The 19416-nt window shown below is 44.1% G+C and overlaps 1 protein-coding gene across 1 annotated transcript in view; it reads right to left on the bottom strand.

Moving 5' to 3' along the window:
• Positions 1-1718: 1718 nt before the first annotated feature.
• LOC141129415 (cystatin-A5-like) overlaps positions 1719-19416 on the bottom strand; it is a 41395-nt gene continuing 23697 nt past the window's right edge. The window contains exons 2-3 of the mRNA XM_073617438.1: positions 8298-8399; positions 1719-1972 (exon numbers count right to left, since the gene is read on the bottom strand). Coding sequence (XP_073473539.1) covers positions 1859-1972; positions 8298-8399 — 216 coding nt within the window. The 3' untranslated portion in view covers positions 1719-1858. The remainder of the gene's footprint in view (positions 1973-8297; positions 8400-19416) is intronic.

Raw genomic sequence — 19416 nt, 5'->3', positions numbered from 1 at the left:
TGTTAAAGACAAATTATCCGAAATAACGAATGCCGTATCTAAATAAATGGAACGTAAAAAAAATTAATAATAAATAATAGTTAAAAAAAAAAGTTCAATTATTTATTATTAACTTGTTCCATTCCATTTGTTTAGATGCGGCATTTTGTTATTTAGAATATTTCGTAACTTCGGATAAATTCGTATTCGTTACGTTCACTAAAAGCCAAAATTGAAAGGAAATCCCAATACCTATAATTTAATAGTTATTATTAGTTAATTAGCCATTATTTCAAATTTTCTGAATTTCTTATTTTTGGATTTTCGAATTTACGAATTTCGATCATAACGAATGATCCGAAAAACAAAAAAACAAAAAAAAACAAAAACGAGTGAAATGAAATCAAATTTTTCGGCGGTGCACATGTCTAGCACATTTATCAATGTAGTGTCCAGGTTTAAAGTCAGGAGACCTCAGTACACAAAATCGCTGTACATTGACAGCCAAGCTCATATCTGGCAGATCAGATTTTTAGCAACTTTCAGGACCTTTGAAGCGGTATTAAAACAAAAGCAAACATTGCAGCTTACTAATTCCTAGTCATGATGGCTGCATTTGTTTTCTTTTTTAGGCTTTCTTTCCTTTATTTTTATCTGGTGATCTGGCCAGTAAGTCACTTGTTTTTCAGCAGAACAAGTTGTTCTGCAGATGTATTGGTTTGAGTATTGAGACAAACCATTTACCACTGACAGGGGTGTTTACGATGATCAGCTTTTATTTATTCATGTAAAACCATTATCCCAAAAGGAAAAGGGATTTTAAAAGGCACAAGAAAGCCCACAAACTGCTTGCTGAAGACAAGCAGACTAAGGACATGGATTACTGGAACCATGTCCTGTGGTCTGATGATCTATTTGGTTCAGATGGTGTCAAGCGTGTGTGTGGTGGCAACCAGGTGAGGAGTACAAAGACAAGTGTGTCTTGTCTACAGTCAAGCTTGGTGGTGGCAGTGTCATGGTCTGGGGCTGCATGAGTGCTGCTGGAACTGGGGAGCTACAGTTCATTGAGGGAACCATGAATGCCAACATGTACTGTGATATACTGAAGCAGAGCATGATCCCCTCCCTTCAGAGACTGGGCCGCAGGGCAGTATTCCAACATGATAACGACCCCAAACACACCTCCAAGAAGAACACTGCCTTGCTAAAGAAGCTGAGGGTAAAGGTGATGGACTGGCCAAGCATGTCTTCAGACCTAAACCCTATTGATCATCTGTGGGACATCCTCAAATGGAAGATGGAGGAGCGCAAGGTCTATAACATCCACCAGCTCTGTGATGTCATCATGGAGGAGTAGAAGAGGAATCCGGTGGCAACCTGTGAAGCTCTGCTGAACTCCATGCCCAAGAGGGTTAAGGCAGTGCTGGAAAATAATGGTGGCCACACAAAATATTGACACTTTGGGCCCAATTTGGACATTTTCACTTAGGGGTGTACTCACTTTTGTTGCCAGCGGTTTAGACATTATTGGCTGTGTGTTGAGTTATTTTGAGGGGACAGCAAATTTACACTGTTATACAAGCTGTACACTCACTACTTTACATTGTAGCAAAGTGTCATTTCTTCAGTCTTGTCACATAAAAAGATATAAAATATTTACAAAAATAGTGAGCGGTGTACTCACTATACACTATACCAGCAGGAAGAGGTTAAAGAGATAAACATATGGAATACATGTATTGTAGAGATTTGATGTATACTTTATTCTCCATGACATGAAATAATTAGGAATTTTTTGATGACTAAAAAGTGAATTGGGGAATATTTGTCCTATGAGGATTCTTCATCTTCATTCTCTGTTATCATTCTCATCTCCATCTTAGAAATCCTCCAGCTTATCATTCCGCATCTTATCCGGCAGAATAGCCACCAAATGTTCAGGCTGAGGTACGAAGACTAAAAGGCGCTTATAAGCGTTCTCTCCAACGTCAACCTGAAAAGATCAAGAAAGTTCAGAAAACAATTCCACCATTAATGTATATTTTTACTGATATTCTAGTTATATTGGTAAGCATTCTATCAGGAATAACAGTTCTGAGATACTTTGGGGGCTACTTTAGATTGCAAGCTCTTGTGGAGCAAGGATTGACACAAGGACATTTGAGTGCAAACTTCCCTGGTGAGGCTGCTGCAATGTTATCTGTACAGTCCTGTGTAAGCTATATACAGTGACTTGAAAAAGTATTCATACCCCTTGAAAATTCACATTTTGTCATGTTACAACCAAAAACGTAAATTTATTTTATTGGGATTTTATGTGATAGACCAACACAAAGTGGCACATAATTGTAAAGTGGAAGGAAAATGATAAATGGTTTTCAATTTAAAAAAAAAAAAAATATGTGAAAAGTGTGGGGTGCATTTGTATGGCTTTGTAGAAGCACCTTTCACTGCAATTACAGCTGCAAGTCTTTTTGGGGATGTCTCTACCAGCTTTGCACATCTAGAGACTAGAGAGTGAGATTTTTGCCCAAATATGCAAAATATCTCAAGCTCTGTCAGATTGGATGGAGAGCGTCTGTGAACAGCAATTTTCAAGTCTTGCCACATATTCTCAATTGAATTTAGGTCTGGACTTTGACTGGGCCATTCTAACACATGAATATGCTTTGATCTAAACCATTCCATTGTAGCTCTGGTTGCATGTTTAGGTTTGTTGTCCTGCTGGAAGGTGAACCTTTTAAGTCTTTTTCGGACTCTAAAGCCACGTACACACGAGCGGAATGTCCGACAGAAAAAGTCAGACGGAAGCTTTTCATCGTATATACCGATCGTGTGTAGACCTCATCAGACTTTTTTTTTTTAAATCTGACGGACCTAGAAATGGAACATGTTCTAAATACTTCAGACGGACCCAATTCTTATCGGGAAAACCGATCGTCTGTATGCTGGTCCGACGGACCAAAAACGATGCATGCCCTGAAGCAAGTACGAGACGGAAGCTATTGGCTACTGGCTATTCAATTTCCTTTTTCTAGCCCCATTGTAAGTGTTGTACGTCACCGCATTCTGGACGGACAGACTTTGGTCGGACTTTGGGTTGACCGTGTGTAGGCAAGACCGCTTGAATGGAATTCCGTTGGAGAAACCGTCGCAGTTTATTCCGACAGCTAAACTGGTCGTGTGTACGCGGCATAACAGGTTTTCTTCTAAGATTGCCCTGTATTTGCATCCATCTTCCTATCAATTCTGACCAGCTTCCCTGTCCCTGCTGAAAAAAAATCATCACTACACCATGATGCTGCCACCACCATGTTTCACGGTGTGTTCAGGGTGATGTGTAGTGTTAGTTTTCCGCCACACATAGCATTTTGCTTTCAGGTCAAAAAGTACAATTTTGGTCTCATCTGACCAGAGCACCTTCTTCCACATGTTTGCTGTGTCCCCCACATGGCTTCTTGCAAACTGTAAACAAGACTCCTTATGGCTTTCTTTCAACAATGGCTTTCTTCTTGCCACTCTTCCATAAAGGTCAGATTTGTGGAGTGCACGACTAATAGTTGTTCTGTGGACAGATTCTCCCGATGGAAAATGTGTGATAGGACCTTGTTGTCGGAAATTCCGACCGTGTGTAGGCTCCATCACACATTTTCCATCGGAGAGCAGGATATAAAATTTTCCAACAACAAAATCTGTTGTCGGAAATTCCGATCGTGTGTACACAAATCCGACGGAGAAAGTGCCACACATGCTCAGAATAAATAAAGAGATGAAAGCTATTGGCCACTGCCCCGTTTATAGTCCCGACATACGTGTTTTACGTCACCGTGTTCAGAACGATCGGATTGTGTATGCAAGACAAGTTTGAGCCAACATCCGTCGGAAAAAATCCTAGGATTTTGTTGTCGGAATGTCCGAACAAAGTCCGACCGTGTGTATGGGGCATAAGAGTTAAATAACGGCAAATAATATTTAATGCGTTAATTTACCACATTGAGCTGGTTGCTAAGGAGTGGACTGGGACTTGCCCCTGAACCCCAGGTTGCTCTTTGACAAATAGCTGGCTGCTAAGCAGCGAGCCAGGAACCCGGCCGCACGCGTCCTTAACAATCAATGACTCATCAGCTATCAGCGGGCTTCCCCGCTGACACCTGATTGTAAAAAAAAAAGCAGACAATTAAAAAGTGTGAAAAAATAAACCCATCTATTTGGGTCTGGTATGGATTTAAAGGGGAACCCCATGCCGAGTAAAAAAAAAAAAAAATGGCGTGGTGTTCCACCCAAAATTCATACCAGACAAACCTTTTCACAAGGGGGCCCCGAGATCCTGCCCCCTCCCCCCCTATGTGAATGAGTAGGGGATACATAGTACCCCTACCCATTCACCAAAAAAGTAAGAAAAACCCAGAGACAGTTTTTGACAAATCCTTTTTAAAAAAAAAAAACTGTGTCCCTCGATGTAAATCCCTCATCAATCACCAAACAAACAAAAGAGCTCAGTTTCCGAGAACAGCTGGCCGCCGAATGCCTCCTTCACCGTTTAGGTATAGGTAAGGGCAGGGCCATCTGGTGATGTCATCTGGTGGCTCCGCCACTCATAATGTCAAGGATCAGTGCATGCCACCAATGATTGATGATGTTTTTACATCGGGGGACAGTTTTTTTTTATAATAAAGGATTTGTCAAAAACGGTCTCTGTTTTTTCTTACTTTTTGACACTTTTTTGGTAAATAGGTGTGGGTAGCCCATACTTAATCACATAGGATTGGGTGGGATCTGGGATCTTGTTAAAGGGGCCTACCAGATTCCAATAAGCACCCTGTCTGCAGATCCACACAACCACCAGGCCACGGTTGTGGAGATGAGGCCCTTTTTCCCATCAGCCCCCCCAACCAGGCATGTGGCTCGCTCATCCCCCCCTTTCATGACCTGTAGGGTTGCATGCTCGGATAAGGGTCTGGTATAGATTTTGAGGGGGCCCCACGCCGTTTTTTATAAATTTTATTTCGGCGTAGGGTTCCCCTTAAAATCCACTACAGACCTGAAGGGCCTGGTATAGACTGGGGGGAGCTCACACTTTTTTTCTCATACTTTTCAATTGTCGGCTTTTTTTTTTACAATCAGCTGTTAGCAGGGAAGCCCGCTGACAGCTGATGAGTAATTAGTTGTTAAGGACCCGGCGGCCGGCTTCCCAGCCCGCTGCTTGGCAACTAGCTATTTGTCACCCCCCCAGGCTATTTTTTTGACAAATACCGCATGTGATACCGCCAGCTAAACCCTGGTGGTAATTATAGCATGCTTTTTACTCTCTGGTCTGTTTGTGAATCGGTCTTAAGAGCTTTTTACCGTTACTTTTTTTTGGTAAATACCGCATAATTTTTTTTGGCTTAATTTACCACATGCAAAATGACTAAAATGATACTCTTATTGCATGCAGTAAAGCTTAGTGCATTTACGCCATTGCATTCTTCAGCTGTGCAAAGCAGCTTGCAACCTGTTACAGAGCAGCCAGAATCTTAGCAGTCCTCAATTTAGTACAAAGTTCTGCAGCTTCTACAGTTCGGGGTATCCCAAGTACAACCTTCCCGAAAGAAAAGCACCAAAAACAAAACCCCTAGACTGTTTATTGAGTGCAGAAAATACTGTGTGCCTGGCTGTGGGTGCTGTAAGGGGGAAACAGGTTCAATTACCAGCGGCTCCTTTGGGGGCAATGCTATAGTATAATAATAATAGTGTGGGGGGAGCCTGGAGGACCGTGCTGCACATAACAAGAACAGTAGGAGCCCTCTCTCAGGGCAGGACCTGACAGAACCTAGCTGCCCCACAGTTCCTGGGTATTCCTGCCTGGCCGGAGGAAACAAAAACTGACTGTGGGAAAGAAGCCTCCAACCTGTGGGCGGAGGAAATGAAATATAGTTCATGTTGATTGAGAGAGTGAGGTTCTGCTTTAAGGAAGGATAGTATGTGACTGGTAAGCTCCTCTGGTGCAGAGACTGATTTGAATTGCTCAATGCTCTCTGTACAGCACTGCGGTATATGTCAGAGCTATACAAAAAGGAACAATAACCCCAATTCCCGCTCCCCTACAATTGATCTGTACCATGGTTATCACGCCTTAGGTACCTCCACCGTGTAGCTACCAGTGGCAGAACTACCTCAGTAATCACACTTGCGAACGGGCCCTAGAATCCTGCCACTTTGGGGGGCACCAAGACTTGGCATCTCTCCCTGTACCTTAGTTAGCTTAGCTGGGAGCTACAGACGGATGGGAGGGGGCGAACGGCAGCTCTGTGATGTCTGCGGGATGTTCTTCTGGCTAGCAGTTCCCATCCCGAGTCTATACAGTGGAGAGGGGAGGGGCCTTTGATCAGGGCCGGCACCAGTTTCAGTGCACAAGTGAGTCGCTCTGCTTGTACATGCTTGCAGATACATGCACCGGTCAGAGGCCCCTCCCCTCTCCACTGTATATACTCAGGAAGTGAACTGTTAACCGGAGGAACATCCATAAGGTAAGTCTGGAACCTGAGCATACTGTGTGTCCTACTGTAACAATGCCCCCTCTTATCCCACTGCCCCCCACCTGTCTTACTGCCCCCCATCTTATCACACTGCCCACATTATACTGTCCCTCATCATACTGCCCCCATCTGTCACACTGTGCCCCTGTCATACTGCCCCCCCTCCCCGTCACACTGCCCCTCCATCATTCTGCCCCCTCATCACACTGCCCTTCCATTATTCTGCCCCCTCGTCAAACTGCCCCACCATCATTCTGCCCCCTCATCACACTGACCATGTCCTTCTGCTCCCCTGTTGTTACACTGCCCCCTTCTTTCACACTATCCCCCTCCTGTCACAGTTCCTAGAACCCTTCTCCTGTCACACTGCCCCCCTCTTATCATATTACCCCCTCCTGTCACACTGCCCCCATCATACTGCCCCTCCTGTCACACTGCCCCTCCATCATACTACCCCTTCTTGTCACACTGCCCCCTCCTTTTTAGTGTCCAACTCCTTTTACACTTCCCAGATACCCTTTTCCTGTCACACTGCCCCCCACTACATGTCAAACTGTCCCTCTCCTGTCACACTGACTCATCATACTGCCCTGGCATACTGCCCTATCACACTGCCCCCTTCTGTCATACTTGCCCCCTCCTGTCACACTAGCCCTGTCATACTGCTCTTGATACTGCCCCCTCACATCACACTGCTCCCCTTCTTTCACAGTGTCCCCCTCCTTTCACAGTTCCCAGGTACCCTTCTCCTGTCACACTGCCCCCCTCTTATATTATCCCCTCCTGTCACACTGCCCCCATCATACTGCCCCTTCCTTTCACGCTTCCCAGGTACCTTTCTCATGTCCCACTTCCTCCCTCCTGTCACACTGCCCCCCCTTTTCACACTGCCCCCCTCCTGTCACAATACCCCCTCCTGTCATACTGCACCCCATCATACTGCCCCCTCTTGTCACACTGCCCCCCTCCTGTCACAATACCCCCTCAAGTCATACTGCGCCCCTCATCATACTGCCCTCCTGTCACACTGCCCCCTCTTATCACATTGACCCCAATCATACTCCACTCCTGTCACACTGCCCCTATAATGCAGCCCTTTCTTGTCACACTGCCCCCTCCTTTCACACTTACCAGGTACCCTTCTCCTGTCACACTGCCCCCTCTAATCACAGTGCCCCATCATACTACCCCCTATAATACTGCGCCCTCCGGTTACACTGCCCCCCTCCTGTCACCCTGCCCCCCATCATACTGCCCCTTCTTGTCACGCCGCCCCTTCTTTCTTTCACACTTCCCAGATACCTTTTTCCTTTGACACTGCCCCCCTACATGTCACACTGCCCCCCTCCTGTCACTTCCCCGGCATACTGCCCCATCACACTGCCCCCTTGTCACACTGCCCCCCTCTTGTCTCAATACCCCCCTATCATACTGCTTTCCCATCACACTAACACCCCTGTCATACTGCCCCCATCCTGTCATACTCTCTAGCTCCTTCCTTTTCTGAATGGACACAGTGAATGATTGTTACCACACTCACTGTGTTCATTCATAACTAAATCATAGTAACTGTGTTTACAATCCTTCAGTATATGAATGAACGGGAAGCTCTGTACAGAGCTATCCATTAATTTTGTGCAGCTGGGCCTGCAGAGATGGAGATTGAGGGCCCCCGGACTATTAGAAAAGGGCCCCTGCCAGGGTCAGGGGGTCTCTTCATGGTTTCTTGCACCGGGGCCCTGAAGGTTCTAGTTACGCCTCTGCCAACCTGACAATATTGCTCAAAACCCAAAGCCTTACCTCGAAAAGGTAATTTGTGCCACCAGCAACCTGAGTACGGACGCGGCAAGCCACAAACTGCAGGTCGGTCATCCCGGTCATTTCCTTATATTGTTCTTTTACCTGGAAATAAAAAAAAACAGTTATCAGGATTGGAATAACTCAAATATAGACCTGCACTCAATAGCAGCTGTAATACAGTTACTGATGTAGAGGATCAGATCAACCAGAAAGTCACTGCAGGTCCTGCACAGTGCAGCTCATAGCAGGGTCTGAGTACATTCATACTACTCCTCCCATCCCCCAGGAGGAAAAAAACATTCTGCTTACTCCTGGAAGTGTCGAATCTCCTGGTCCCTAGCTGGCTCTATGGATCCTTCTGCTGACCCCGACATCACTACTGTGCCCCCAGGTATGTCTTCACTTCTTTAAGTGTAACAGAGGATTTAACAAGTAAGATTTTAAGACTTGAACCACTTAAGCCCTGGAAGATTTGGCCCCTTAATGACCAGGCCATTTTTTGCGATACGCACTGCAAGCTTTTTTTCCCCCACAAATAGAGCTTTCTTTTGGTGGTATTTGATCACCTCTGCTTTTTTTTTTTTGTGCTATAAACAAAAAAAAGCGACAATTTTGCAAAAAAAATATAATTTTCACTTTTTGCTATAATAAATATCCCCCCCCAAAAAAATTTAAAACAAATTTCTTTCTCAGTTTAGACCGATATGTATTCTACAGATTTTTGGTAATAAAAAAAAACAAAAAAAACCCTGCAATAAGCGTATATTGATTGGTTTGCGCAAAAGCTATAGTGTCTACAAAATAGGGGATGGATTTATGGAATTTTTATTATTTATTTATTTTTTACTTGTAATGCTGGTGATCTGTGATTCTACCAGGACTGCAACAGTGCGGCAGGCAGATCGGGCACTTTTGACACTTATTTGGGACCAGAGACATTTATGCAGTGATCAGGGCTAAAAATAGCCACTAATTGCTGTATAAATGGGTTAACACTAGGGGACAATCAAGGGGTTAAGTGTGTGTCCTAGGGAGTGTTTCTAACTGTGGGAGGGATAGGATAAGACTGCCTCGGGGAGGAGACCGATTGTTGTTCCTAAGAATTAGGAACAACTGATTAGTCTCCTCACCCCTGACATAACGGATATCTGTCTATTTACATTGAAACAACTCCATTCTGTCTCTGTGTGGAGCGATCGTGGGAGCCTGGCGAAACGGTGACCGCCGGGCACGCGCATCGGCTCAGTCTTTGCATGGGTACCCCCCAGTGGTCTTAAAGCGGCCGACATACAGCAATGACGGCTCGCCCAGGGGAGCCAACCTGCCACAGTATAACTGCAGCGGCTGGTCGGGAAGCAATTAACATAAATTAGACCTAAAATGTAACGCCTAAATAAACAGATGAAATACATATATGGGAGCAGTTTAACTCACTGGATGATTTGTATTTTTTTAAATTTATGAAGAAAGATTTATTGTTTGCAAGATTTTATAACAGAAACAAAGAAAACATGGGTTTTTCAAAATGTTCGGTATTTTAAAATGTTAGGTATTTCATCATTTATAAAGCAAAAAAATATTAAAAAAAACTGTGGTGATTAAATACCACCAAATAAAGCTCTGTCTAAAAAAATTGTAAAAATGCAGCAGTGACCGGTAACATTAATGCTACTAGGAGTAATGTAGTAACACCTGGACCTCCACTGGTCTACTGCCTTACCCAAATTTATCCAGTTAGGGATGGGCTGAACAGACCCCTGTCCGGTTCGCACCACAACTTCCAAACACCGCGAAAATTCGGACCCAAATAACGAACCCCATTAAAGTCAATGGAACCCGAACGTCAACAATCAAAAGTGCCCATTTTGAAGGCTTATATGCAAGTAATTGGGCATACAATGGTTATAGGGGTCCAAGTCCTGCCCTGGGGGACATGTATCAATAAAAAAAAAGTTTGTAAAAAACGTCATTTTTAAATGAGCAGTGCATTTTTGATTTTTAAAGTGAAAGCATAGAAATAAAAAAAATCCCTCCAATATAGTGCCTGGGGGGTACCCTTAGTATACCTGTAAAGTTGCAGATCTGTACCATGTCTAGAATCTGCTTCAGCAATAAAATTGCATTTATAAAGCCAAAAAAATGACATTCTCCCTGCAAGCTGCCTTTATTTTGCTCAGCAACAGCTGGGGAACCAGTGTGTATGATGAGGCCACAATGTAGTGCACTGGGAACAAAATTAGAGATTTTTTGGATACATTCTGGTGTCACTTTGACTTTGGATAGAAGTAACGGGTACATAAAAATTGGTCTTTGGGTGTCGGTGGAGCCTTCCCACCTTAACCCTATAGAAGTAATCTGGTTGAAAGCAAGAATTGGCCTTGCTGTAAAAATTGCAATGATATGCACCTGTCAAACAGGCGCAGAAAAATTGGTCTTTGGGTGTTAATTGTGCCCATGAAACCTATACCAAAAACATTCTTCCAGATGAAATGATTGAACACCCTCAAAGCTAGGCAGCCTCAAAGTCCTGCAGAGATTCCACATCCCAAAAAGACTTAATCAGTGACATCGGCATCAGGGGCTTCATAGCTGGTAATCCAGGACTGAGTCATTTTTATAAAAGTCAAACGGTCCACGGAGTCTGTGGACAGACGCGTTCTATGATCAGTAACTAAACCTCCTGCAGCACTGAATGCCTGTTCTGAAAACATGCTGGATGCAGGGCAGCCCAACAACTCAATAGCATACTGGGCAAGTTCTGGCCTGTGGTCTATTCTCATGACCCAGTAAGTCAGTGGATCATCAGCTGGAAAGCTCTCCATCTCTGTTTTGGCTCCGAGGTAATCATCCACCATGTGATGCAGACGCTGCCGATGGGATGTGGAAGCTGACAGCCCTGGGCAGTGAGGACTAAAAAAAATCCTGAAATGCCTCCTTCTCCTTTATGCCATGTATTCTTGGGTCCTTTCGTAGGCTTTGAAGCATGAGGTCGCCCATGCACCTCAAATTTGCCGAGGCTTGAGAAGCAGAATCCTCTGGGTCACTCAGGATGACAGCATCTGGAGCTTCCTCCTCCCAGCCACGTACTACTCCCACGGGTCCTGGGGTTGGAAAGCCATCGCTTATAAATTGACGCATGTCTTCCTCTTCTTCGAAGCCTGTGAAAGTACCAGAATCCTCCTCCTCATCCTCCTTCCCTCTCTCCTCCTGTGTGTTCTGTGACATAGGAATGATGGTGTCTGGATAAAGTGGGCTTTGAAAGGAAAGGAGGTCCTCCTCTTCCTCCTGCTGCTCTGCCTCCAGTGCCCTGTCCATAATGCCACACAGAGTCTGCTCCAGCAAGAACACAACAGAGATTGTGTCACTGATGCATTTATTGCTCACCATCCTTGTGGCTTCCTCAAACAGTGACAATACAGTGCATGCATCCTTAATGATCAGCCATTGGCGTGGGAAAAAAAGCTGAGGCAGCCTGAGACTGTCGTTGCACTGTACTGGCACGGGTACTCGTTAATGGCCCTCTGCTGCAAGTATAGCCGCTGCAGCATTGGCAAAGTCGAGTTCCACCTGGTGGTCATGTCACAAATCAGGCGGTTTACAGGCAGGTGGAATTCCCGCTGAATTTCAGCCAAACGAACACTGGCTATGTATGACCGCCTGAAATGACTACAGACTCTTCTGGCCTGTTTTAGTACACCTTGCAACCCTGGGTACGTACTTAGGAAACGCTGCACAACCAAATTGAGGACATGTGCCAGGCATGGCACATGTGTCAACTTTCCCTGTCTAAGGGCTGACAGGAGGTTTGAGCCATTATCAGACACCAACATTCCTGGCTCCAGCTGATGTGGTGTGAACCACCTCTGGGCCTGTACCTGCAGAGCTGCAACAATCTCTTCTTCTGTGTGGTTCCTGTCCCCTAAACCCACCAGCTGAATATCGGCATGGCACCTTTTAGCCTGACTCATGAAATAGCCCTTTGAACACTTAGGAGGCACCTGATGTTCATAGGACAATTATTCAGAGGAGGACATGGAGGTGGCGGAGGAGGAGGGGGTAGAGCTTACAGGTCTGGCATCATCACCACCAGCTGTATGGAGACATGGGGGCACAACAAGCTGCAGCACCGAGCCTGGTCCTGCATTCTTTCGAATTGCAAGCAGCATTACCCAGTGTGCTGTGAACGAATTATATCATCCCTGCCCATGCTTGCTGGACCACGTGTCAGCAGTAACGTGGATTTTACGGATGAGTCCCTTGCCCAACAATGCCAGAACATTCCTTTCCACATAATGGTAGAGAGATGGAATTGCTTTACGTGAAAAGTAGTAGTGATGAGGAACCTGCCATTGTGGTACAGCACATGTGCGAATTCACGGAAGGGGGGAGAATCCACCAGGCTGAAAGGCACGAGTTGGAGAGCCAACAGCTTTGGCAAGCTAGCATTTAGACGCTGGACATGTGGGTGGCAGAAACTGTATTTTTTTTTTCTGCTGCAGCAGATGGGGCAGAGAAATTTGCCGGCTACAGTCTACAGCTGGTGGTGTGCTGCTGGCAGATGTGCTGCTAGGACCTGGGACACCCTGTGCTATACCATAATCCCTGTCAGTGGAGGCTGCTGAGAAGTAATGACTCAGTATAGCAAGGGCAGACTGAAGTGGGTAAGGAGGAAGAGGAGGAGGGACAGATTTGTGCCCCTTTTGTGTGGCTTTTAGGTGCTCTTGCCAATGTGCTGAGTGGTTGGATGTTAAATGCCTTGTTAGGCATGTGGTACCCAAATGGTTGGCGTATTTGCCAAGTTTGATGTGCCTGTGACACAGTTTGCAGATAACAGTGCGATCTGCTGTAGATGTGTTGAAAAAGGCCCAGACAGCTGAGCTTTGGGAGTGGGCCGGGAGATAACAGTTGCAGAATGTGATGGAATAGGGTGGCAGCTCTCTGCTCTTTCTTGATGTCAGCCTCCTTGGGGTTGTGCCGCCTCACCTTCAGTTTTCTCCTCTGCTCTATTTGGCACCCAAGTCGCATCAGTGACCTCATCATCATCATCATCTCCAGCTCCTCTATCTTCACCATTACCACTGGAGGCAACTTGGCAATACGCTGCGGCTTGGGAACATGAATGCCAATTTGTCTACCATTGTTCATCCCTCTCTCTAGGCTCATGTTCCTGTCATCCTCAACCTCAGAACCAACATCTGAATCCAGTAATGGCTGGGCATCATCAAGGGGCAAGTGGCAGACACTGTGGTCAAAATACTCAGCTGACTCCTCAAAGGCTGATGTTGGGGCTATGGCTGGAATAGATGTGGACAAGGAGGCAGGTTTATCCACTCTGGCAACTGCAGGGGACTGCACATTTGTCTCTGCTTGTGTGACAGAGAATGAGGACGAGGAAGGTTTAGTAAGCCATTCCACCACCTCCTCTGCATGCTGTGGCTGGATAGCACGGGCAAACTCACTAAACAGAGGAAATGATGCCCTGCCTGAGGAGTGACCACCACGTCCACCTTTGCCTGTGGACACATTTGTTGCTGGCCTCCTTAAAGGGCCAAGGGAACATCTGTCTTTCCTTGTTGTCCTCCCAGACATTATTGGGATGGAGGGGGCGGTGCTTATAAGCAAATATAAAGAAGGAGTTGAAATCTGTACGTAGATGCACTTTAATCAATGTAAAGAGGTGTTTGGTGCACTTTAATTTGAGTACTCAAGCTACACAGACACACTCCACGGATACACTCTAATTTACTGCAATATAATGCACCAAACATACAGTGACTCAGAGAACTATATGGCATTAAACTGGCAGTAACGCACGCAAAACGATATGGCGTTAAACTGGCAGTAACTCACACAGAAGTAAATGGCGTTAAACTGGCAGTAACACAATCAAATAGACGTGTTCAACTTCACTGACGCTATCTGAACTGTCCCTACTCTAGCTATACACTAATGTCAAGATTACTGACACAATCTCACTACACTACACTGAAACTATATGAGCTGTCTCTACTCTAGCTGCACACTATGCAAAGCTCAATGATGGTCCTCCTTACTACAATCACACTATCCCTAGACTGACACTGACAATTGAAGCACTGACAATCCCTAATATTCTACACTGACAATTGAAGCAAAATAGCACAGTATAGCACACTAACTAACTGATAGCACTGAACAGAGCCCTGTTCTATCTCTCTCCATGCCAAAATCACACTGAAAATGGCTGCCATTGAAAGAATACTTTTATACTGTGGGACGGGAATGAGCCATGATTGGACAAAGTCATGATGACAGTGTCCAATCATGAATCTGACAGTGCTCTGTGCTCTGATTGGCTGAAGCTTTTAACTGCTTCAGCCAATCAGGACTTGCAATGCACTGTTCAGCACAGCAATGCATTGTGGTCGGTTCGGGGGGCCGAACAAACGGTCAAACTACACGTTTGTTTGGCTGTTCGTCGAACGTCTGAACAGTTAAAGTTCAGCCCGAACCGTTCGCCCATCCCTAGATCCAGTGAAGAAAAGAAAGTGCAATATAGTGCCAAAGACACCTAAATTTGGAAACTATAATGATTGATGGCCTGTGGTTCGCAGCTGCTCGAATTAATGGCAGGACCAAAAAACTAGTAAAAAGATATTGATAAAGCAGCACAGATCAGACTACAAAATGACCTAAATATATCCTATAGTGAGAAAATGTATACACACATATTTGATCTATAACCAATTGATCATACAACTTCGAGTGACATAATTCATATTTATGCAAAACATTAAAGTGCTTGTGAATAAACCACATATAAATTAAAAAAAAAAAATGTGTGAACAATGAAGTCCATAAAAGATGTGTTACAAAATTTTATATATATATATATATATGCGTGAGCGAAAAAGATGTCAGACAATGTAAAAATAAAAATTGTATACAAAGATGATTCTTCAAATATCAAACCGACACTATGGATTTTTTGTATAGTAATGTATCCAAATCGTCTCCAGCCGCTGAGGTTCGTATGCGAACTGCAAGTACAATCCTGGACAGCTTGTTGGCGTAAGCATCCTGACCCCTCCCTATATGTTTCGTCATACAACGTCCTACCGGGGCGGCAGAACGTCTGAAGCCATACACACCATTTTATGTATGGGCCAGCAATGAACATATACAAACATTAAAAGCCTAACAACTAAGTCATCTGTTATACATTATTATAGAACCTAACCATTAGCATAACACAGTGTTATCCTTATTTTTATTCCTACACCATGCCGTGACCGACTATTGTAAAGTAATATCACGCGCGCACTGGGAATGTTTTTAAAGGGCCATGCGTCAACTATAAAAGGGTAACTCTAAACTACCACCAGGAAATGATATAAATATTTCTATTGATGAAGGAGGAGACCACTCTCTGTCTACTTTAAACTACTAAGAGGTTAAAAATGATCTATAATTAAAAATTTGTGAAAAAGCTATTTAAATTCTATCGATCCCATAGAATATAAGCCTAGGGTCGCCATTATGTTTCAATTTGAAGTGTTGTGACTTCAAATTTCAAATCCTTTCCCTATATTGCTGACACGTTCATTGATTCTTGTCTTTAGTTTTCTGGTGGTCCTACCCACGTACTGTTTCCGGCATGGACACTCCAGTACGTATACCACATGGGTGGAGTCACACGTGATCAAAGATTTCATTTTATGATGTTTACCATCAGCAAATGAGGTAAAATCTAGTGTTTTTCTTCTACCCTCCTTTTTTGTGTCTACACGCCTTGCATTTATTGCATCTGAAGAAACCTTCCAAATCTCCAAACATCTTTTTTTGGCAGATCTATGATATTCTTTACAAGTTTTCCACGTATAGCATGGTTTTTCCTATAGATAAAATTTGGATGAGACGGCAAAATTTTGTTGAAAACATCATCCTTCAGAAGAATAGGCCAATGTTTGCGTAATACTCTTTATATCTCCTTTGATTGTTTGTTACAGCCTGTGATAAAACAAAGGGCAGGACCATGTTTTTTTTCTTATTTGTATATAAAAGTTTGTGTCTATCTTTGACAAAGATCCTGTCCCCTTCAGCTAGCAAATATGTTTGTTTGAAACCCTTTTCAAGGAATCTCTCTATTAGTTAGGAATGAGCCAAACACCCTCCCTGGTTCGGTACGCACCAGAACATCCGAACATACAAAAAAGTTTGTTCAAACACGCGAACACCGTTATGCCGCGTGCACACGATCGGACATTCTGACAATGAAATCCTGGATTTATTTCCGACGGATGTTGGCTCAAACTTGTCTTGCATACACACGGTCACACAAGTGTTGTTGGAAATTCTGTTTGTCAAGAATGCGCTGACGTACAACAGGTATGACAGCACTATAAAGAGGAAGTTCAATAGCCAGTACGCCACCCTTTGGGCTCCTTCTGCTAATCTCGTGTTTATCTCGTGTTAGTAGAACTTTGGTGAGAGACGATTTGCACTTTTCAGCCTCGTGCTTTTCAGATCGTTACTACTCTTCTGTTTGTGCTTGTGTGTTCGTATCTGGTTTTTAGTGCATGTAGTCAGTTCGCATCTGGGTTTCAGTGCGTATTTTTATATTACGTATTTGATCCTCAGTTGTCTTGTCTGCTCGTTTCTGATTTTCAGCTCGCTCTTCTCAGGCCTTTCTCAGACCATTTTGAAACCATGTTGTGGGTACGTACTCATCGTAGAGTTCCTGCTGTACAGGGGCTTGGTGTTGGGGTTCTTACTTTGACCCAAGCCCAGTCCATGAACAGGGCAGGGAGGAGTTCATGGATGAAGAATTGGTTACTCCAACGTGACCAATTCTCTCACATGCCTTTGTTGCGGGAGATCAATGAGAATAATCCTGATGATTTCAGGAATTATCTCCAGATGATGGACCCCGTTTTTCACCATTTATTGGCTTTGCTTTCCCCTTACATTACGAAGCAGGACACCAGCATGCGGCAAGCCATCACTCCCGAGCATTGGCTCGTCGCCACGTTGCGGAACTTGGCGACAGGGAGAAGCCTGCAGGACATCAAGTTCTCAACAGGCATCTCCCCCCAGGCTCTGGGGATCATTATTCCAGGGACCTGTTCTGCCATTATACAGGTCCTGCAGAAGGGCTATATTAAGGCAAGATTTCTCCTTTAACATCACATTCTATGTATTTAATGTTTGCTAATGTATTGTATTTCTTTCATCATTCCCTTAATATGATTGTAATATGCTGTGAATGTCCCTTTTGTCCTCATGCATGCTGGAAGTTTTTCAACTTCCTTTTTTGTCCTTCATGCATATTTGCCTTCACTAACCTCCCCAGCATGCTATCCTGGGCCCATACACACCTAACCTAGTCACTTAACAATGTATTTTGTCAGCTCCATTGTAGTGCTTTACCCCAAACACCCCCTAAAATGTGTCCAAATGTTATTTGTGTGCTTAAATTCAGGCAGAGTGCCATAGGCTTTTTTTGGGGTCCCAAACCTATTTGGAACCCTCCCTTCCCCCCAACCGCTAAGTCAACTGATACCAATCCTCTATCTGCTCACTTTGCCAAACCCATGCATACTATACCTACCTCTTTTGTGGTCATATTTATGGATGAATTCACCAAAGCATGTAGTGAAAGGGCCTGCCTGAATACTTTCAAATGGTACTGTTTAAAGTTTTGTCCTCCTATTATCTTGATAGGTAATTGCAGAATGTAAAAATGTGCTTCAATTTGTACAGTGTGTATTTATATTTTTATATTATGACACTTCTTACCTGTCCAGTGGGCTGCCAATAGTGTAAAGCAAAGAGGGACTGGCCAAAGTAATACACATTATTTATGCATTCAGCTCTCAATGAAGTGGAAGGTTACCTGTCCAAAACATCTCCTCCCCCCTAAAAGTTTTACAATGGGCCATCAGAGGGGGTGAGGAATCTGATAAGTGGACCTTACATTTTTTTTTTTAAATACTCCTTCAAATAAATGTTATACTGATGTTGGCCAAGAATGTTTGTGTTTATTCTGCTTGCAATGTTGTGTGCAGAAGTACTACATTTTTTTTTCTTGTTTCAATCCACAGTTTCCTTCAATGCTAAAGGAATGGCAGACTGTGGCTTCCTAATTTGTCCCAAACTGCGGAGGGGCAATAGATAGGAAACACATCCACATAGTCCCACCCCCCAACTCGGGGTCATACTATTACAACTATAAGGGGTTTAATAGTATTGTGATGTTGGCAGTGGTGTCAGCGATATACGAGTTTCTCTATGTGGACGTGGGGAAGAACGGCCAGATGTTGGAGTCATCACCCAAACCGAGTTCTATGGATGGCTCCAGAGTGGTGACTTGGGATTGCCACCTCCGGAAGACAATGTGGCTGGTCTCCCGTTCGTCTTTGTCACTGATGAAGCGTTTGGGCTGGGTGATCACCTGATGTGGCCGTTCCCCATGAGGACCCTCACCCTGGACCAGATAGTTTTTAACTACCAGCTGGCCAGAAGAGTGGTGGAGAATGCTTTCAGGATATTAGCCAGCTGGTTCCGCCTATTCCTTACGCCAATCAACATGGCGGAATATAAACTTAACCATATTACCCTTTCATGCTGCATTCTCCACAACTTTTTAAGGAGAAATTCGATGAACTATGTGGCCTCATTTGGGCCTGAGTCCAGATTTCAAGACCAAACCCTGACGGCTAATGAAGCTGGCCGTCCTGACTTGCCCCCCTAAAGCACCCATGAGGTCCGTCTAAAATATATGGAGTACTTTGCGGGTAGGGGGGTCATTGATATGCCAGAAAATGTTTAACAAATATTTTTTAAATAAATTTGTATTTTAAACTGAAAAATATTTCCTTTGATTTACTGCTTGTGTTTCTTTTAGCTTTCTCCTAGGTTATCCACTGGGCTTTTCTTTTTGACCATTTTCTTCAATAGTGCAAATGTAATTTATTTGATACATAAGGTGACAATCTCTTCTTCAGCTAACTGTTATGTTGTGGGTCTGCTACACACACACACCTTGTTTTTGTTGTTAAAGTATGTAATGCATTGCTGATAAAAAATATTCATCATTTTCAGCACCATGAATTAATTTTTTGGAGTGACGAAAATGGCC

The sequence above is a fragment of the Aquarana catesbeiana genome, linkage group LG02, assembly GCF_042186555.1.
Source record: "Aquarana catesbeiana isolate 2022-GZ linkage group LG02, ASM4218655v1, whole genome shotgun sequence".
NCBI classification, from domain to species: Eukaryota; Metazoa; Chordata; class Amphibia; order Anura; family Ranidae; genus Aquarana; species Aquarana catesbeiana.
Note: the sequence above shows the minus strand (reverse complement) of the source record. Positions and strands in the feature narration are given on the sequence as shown.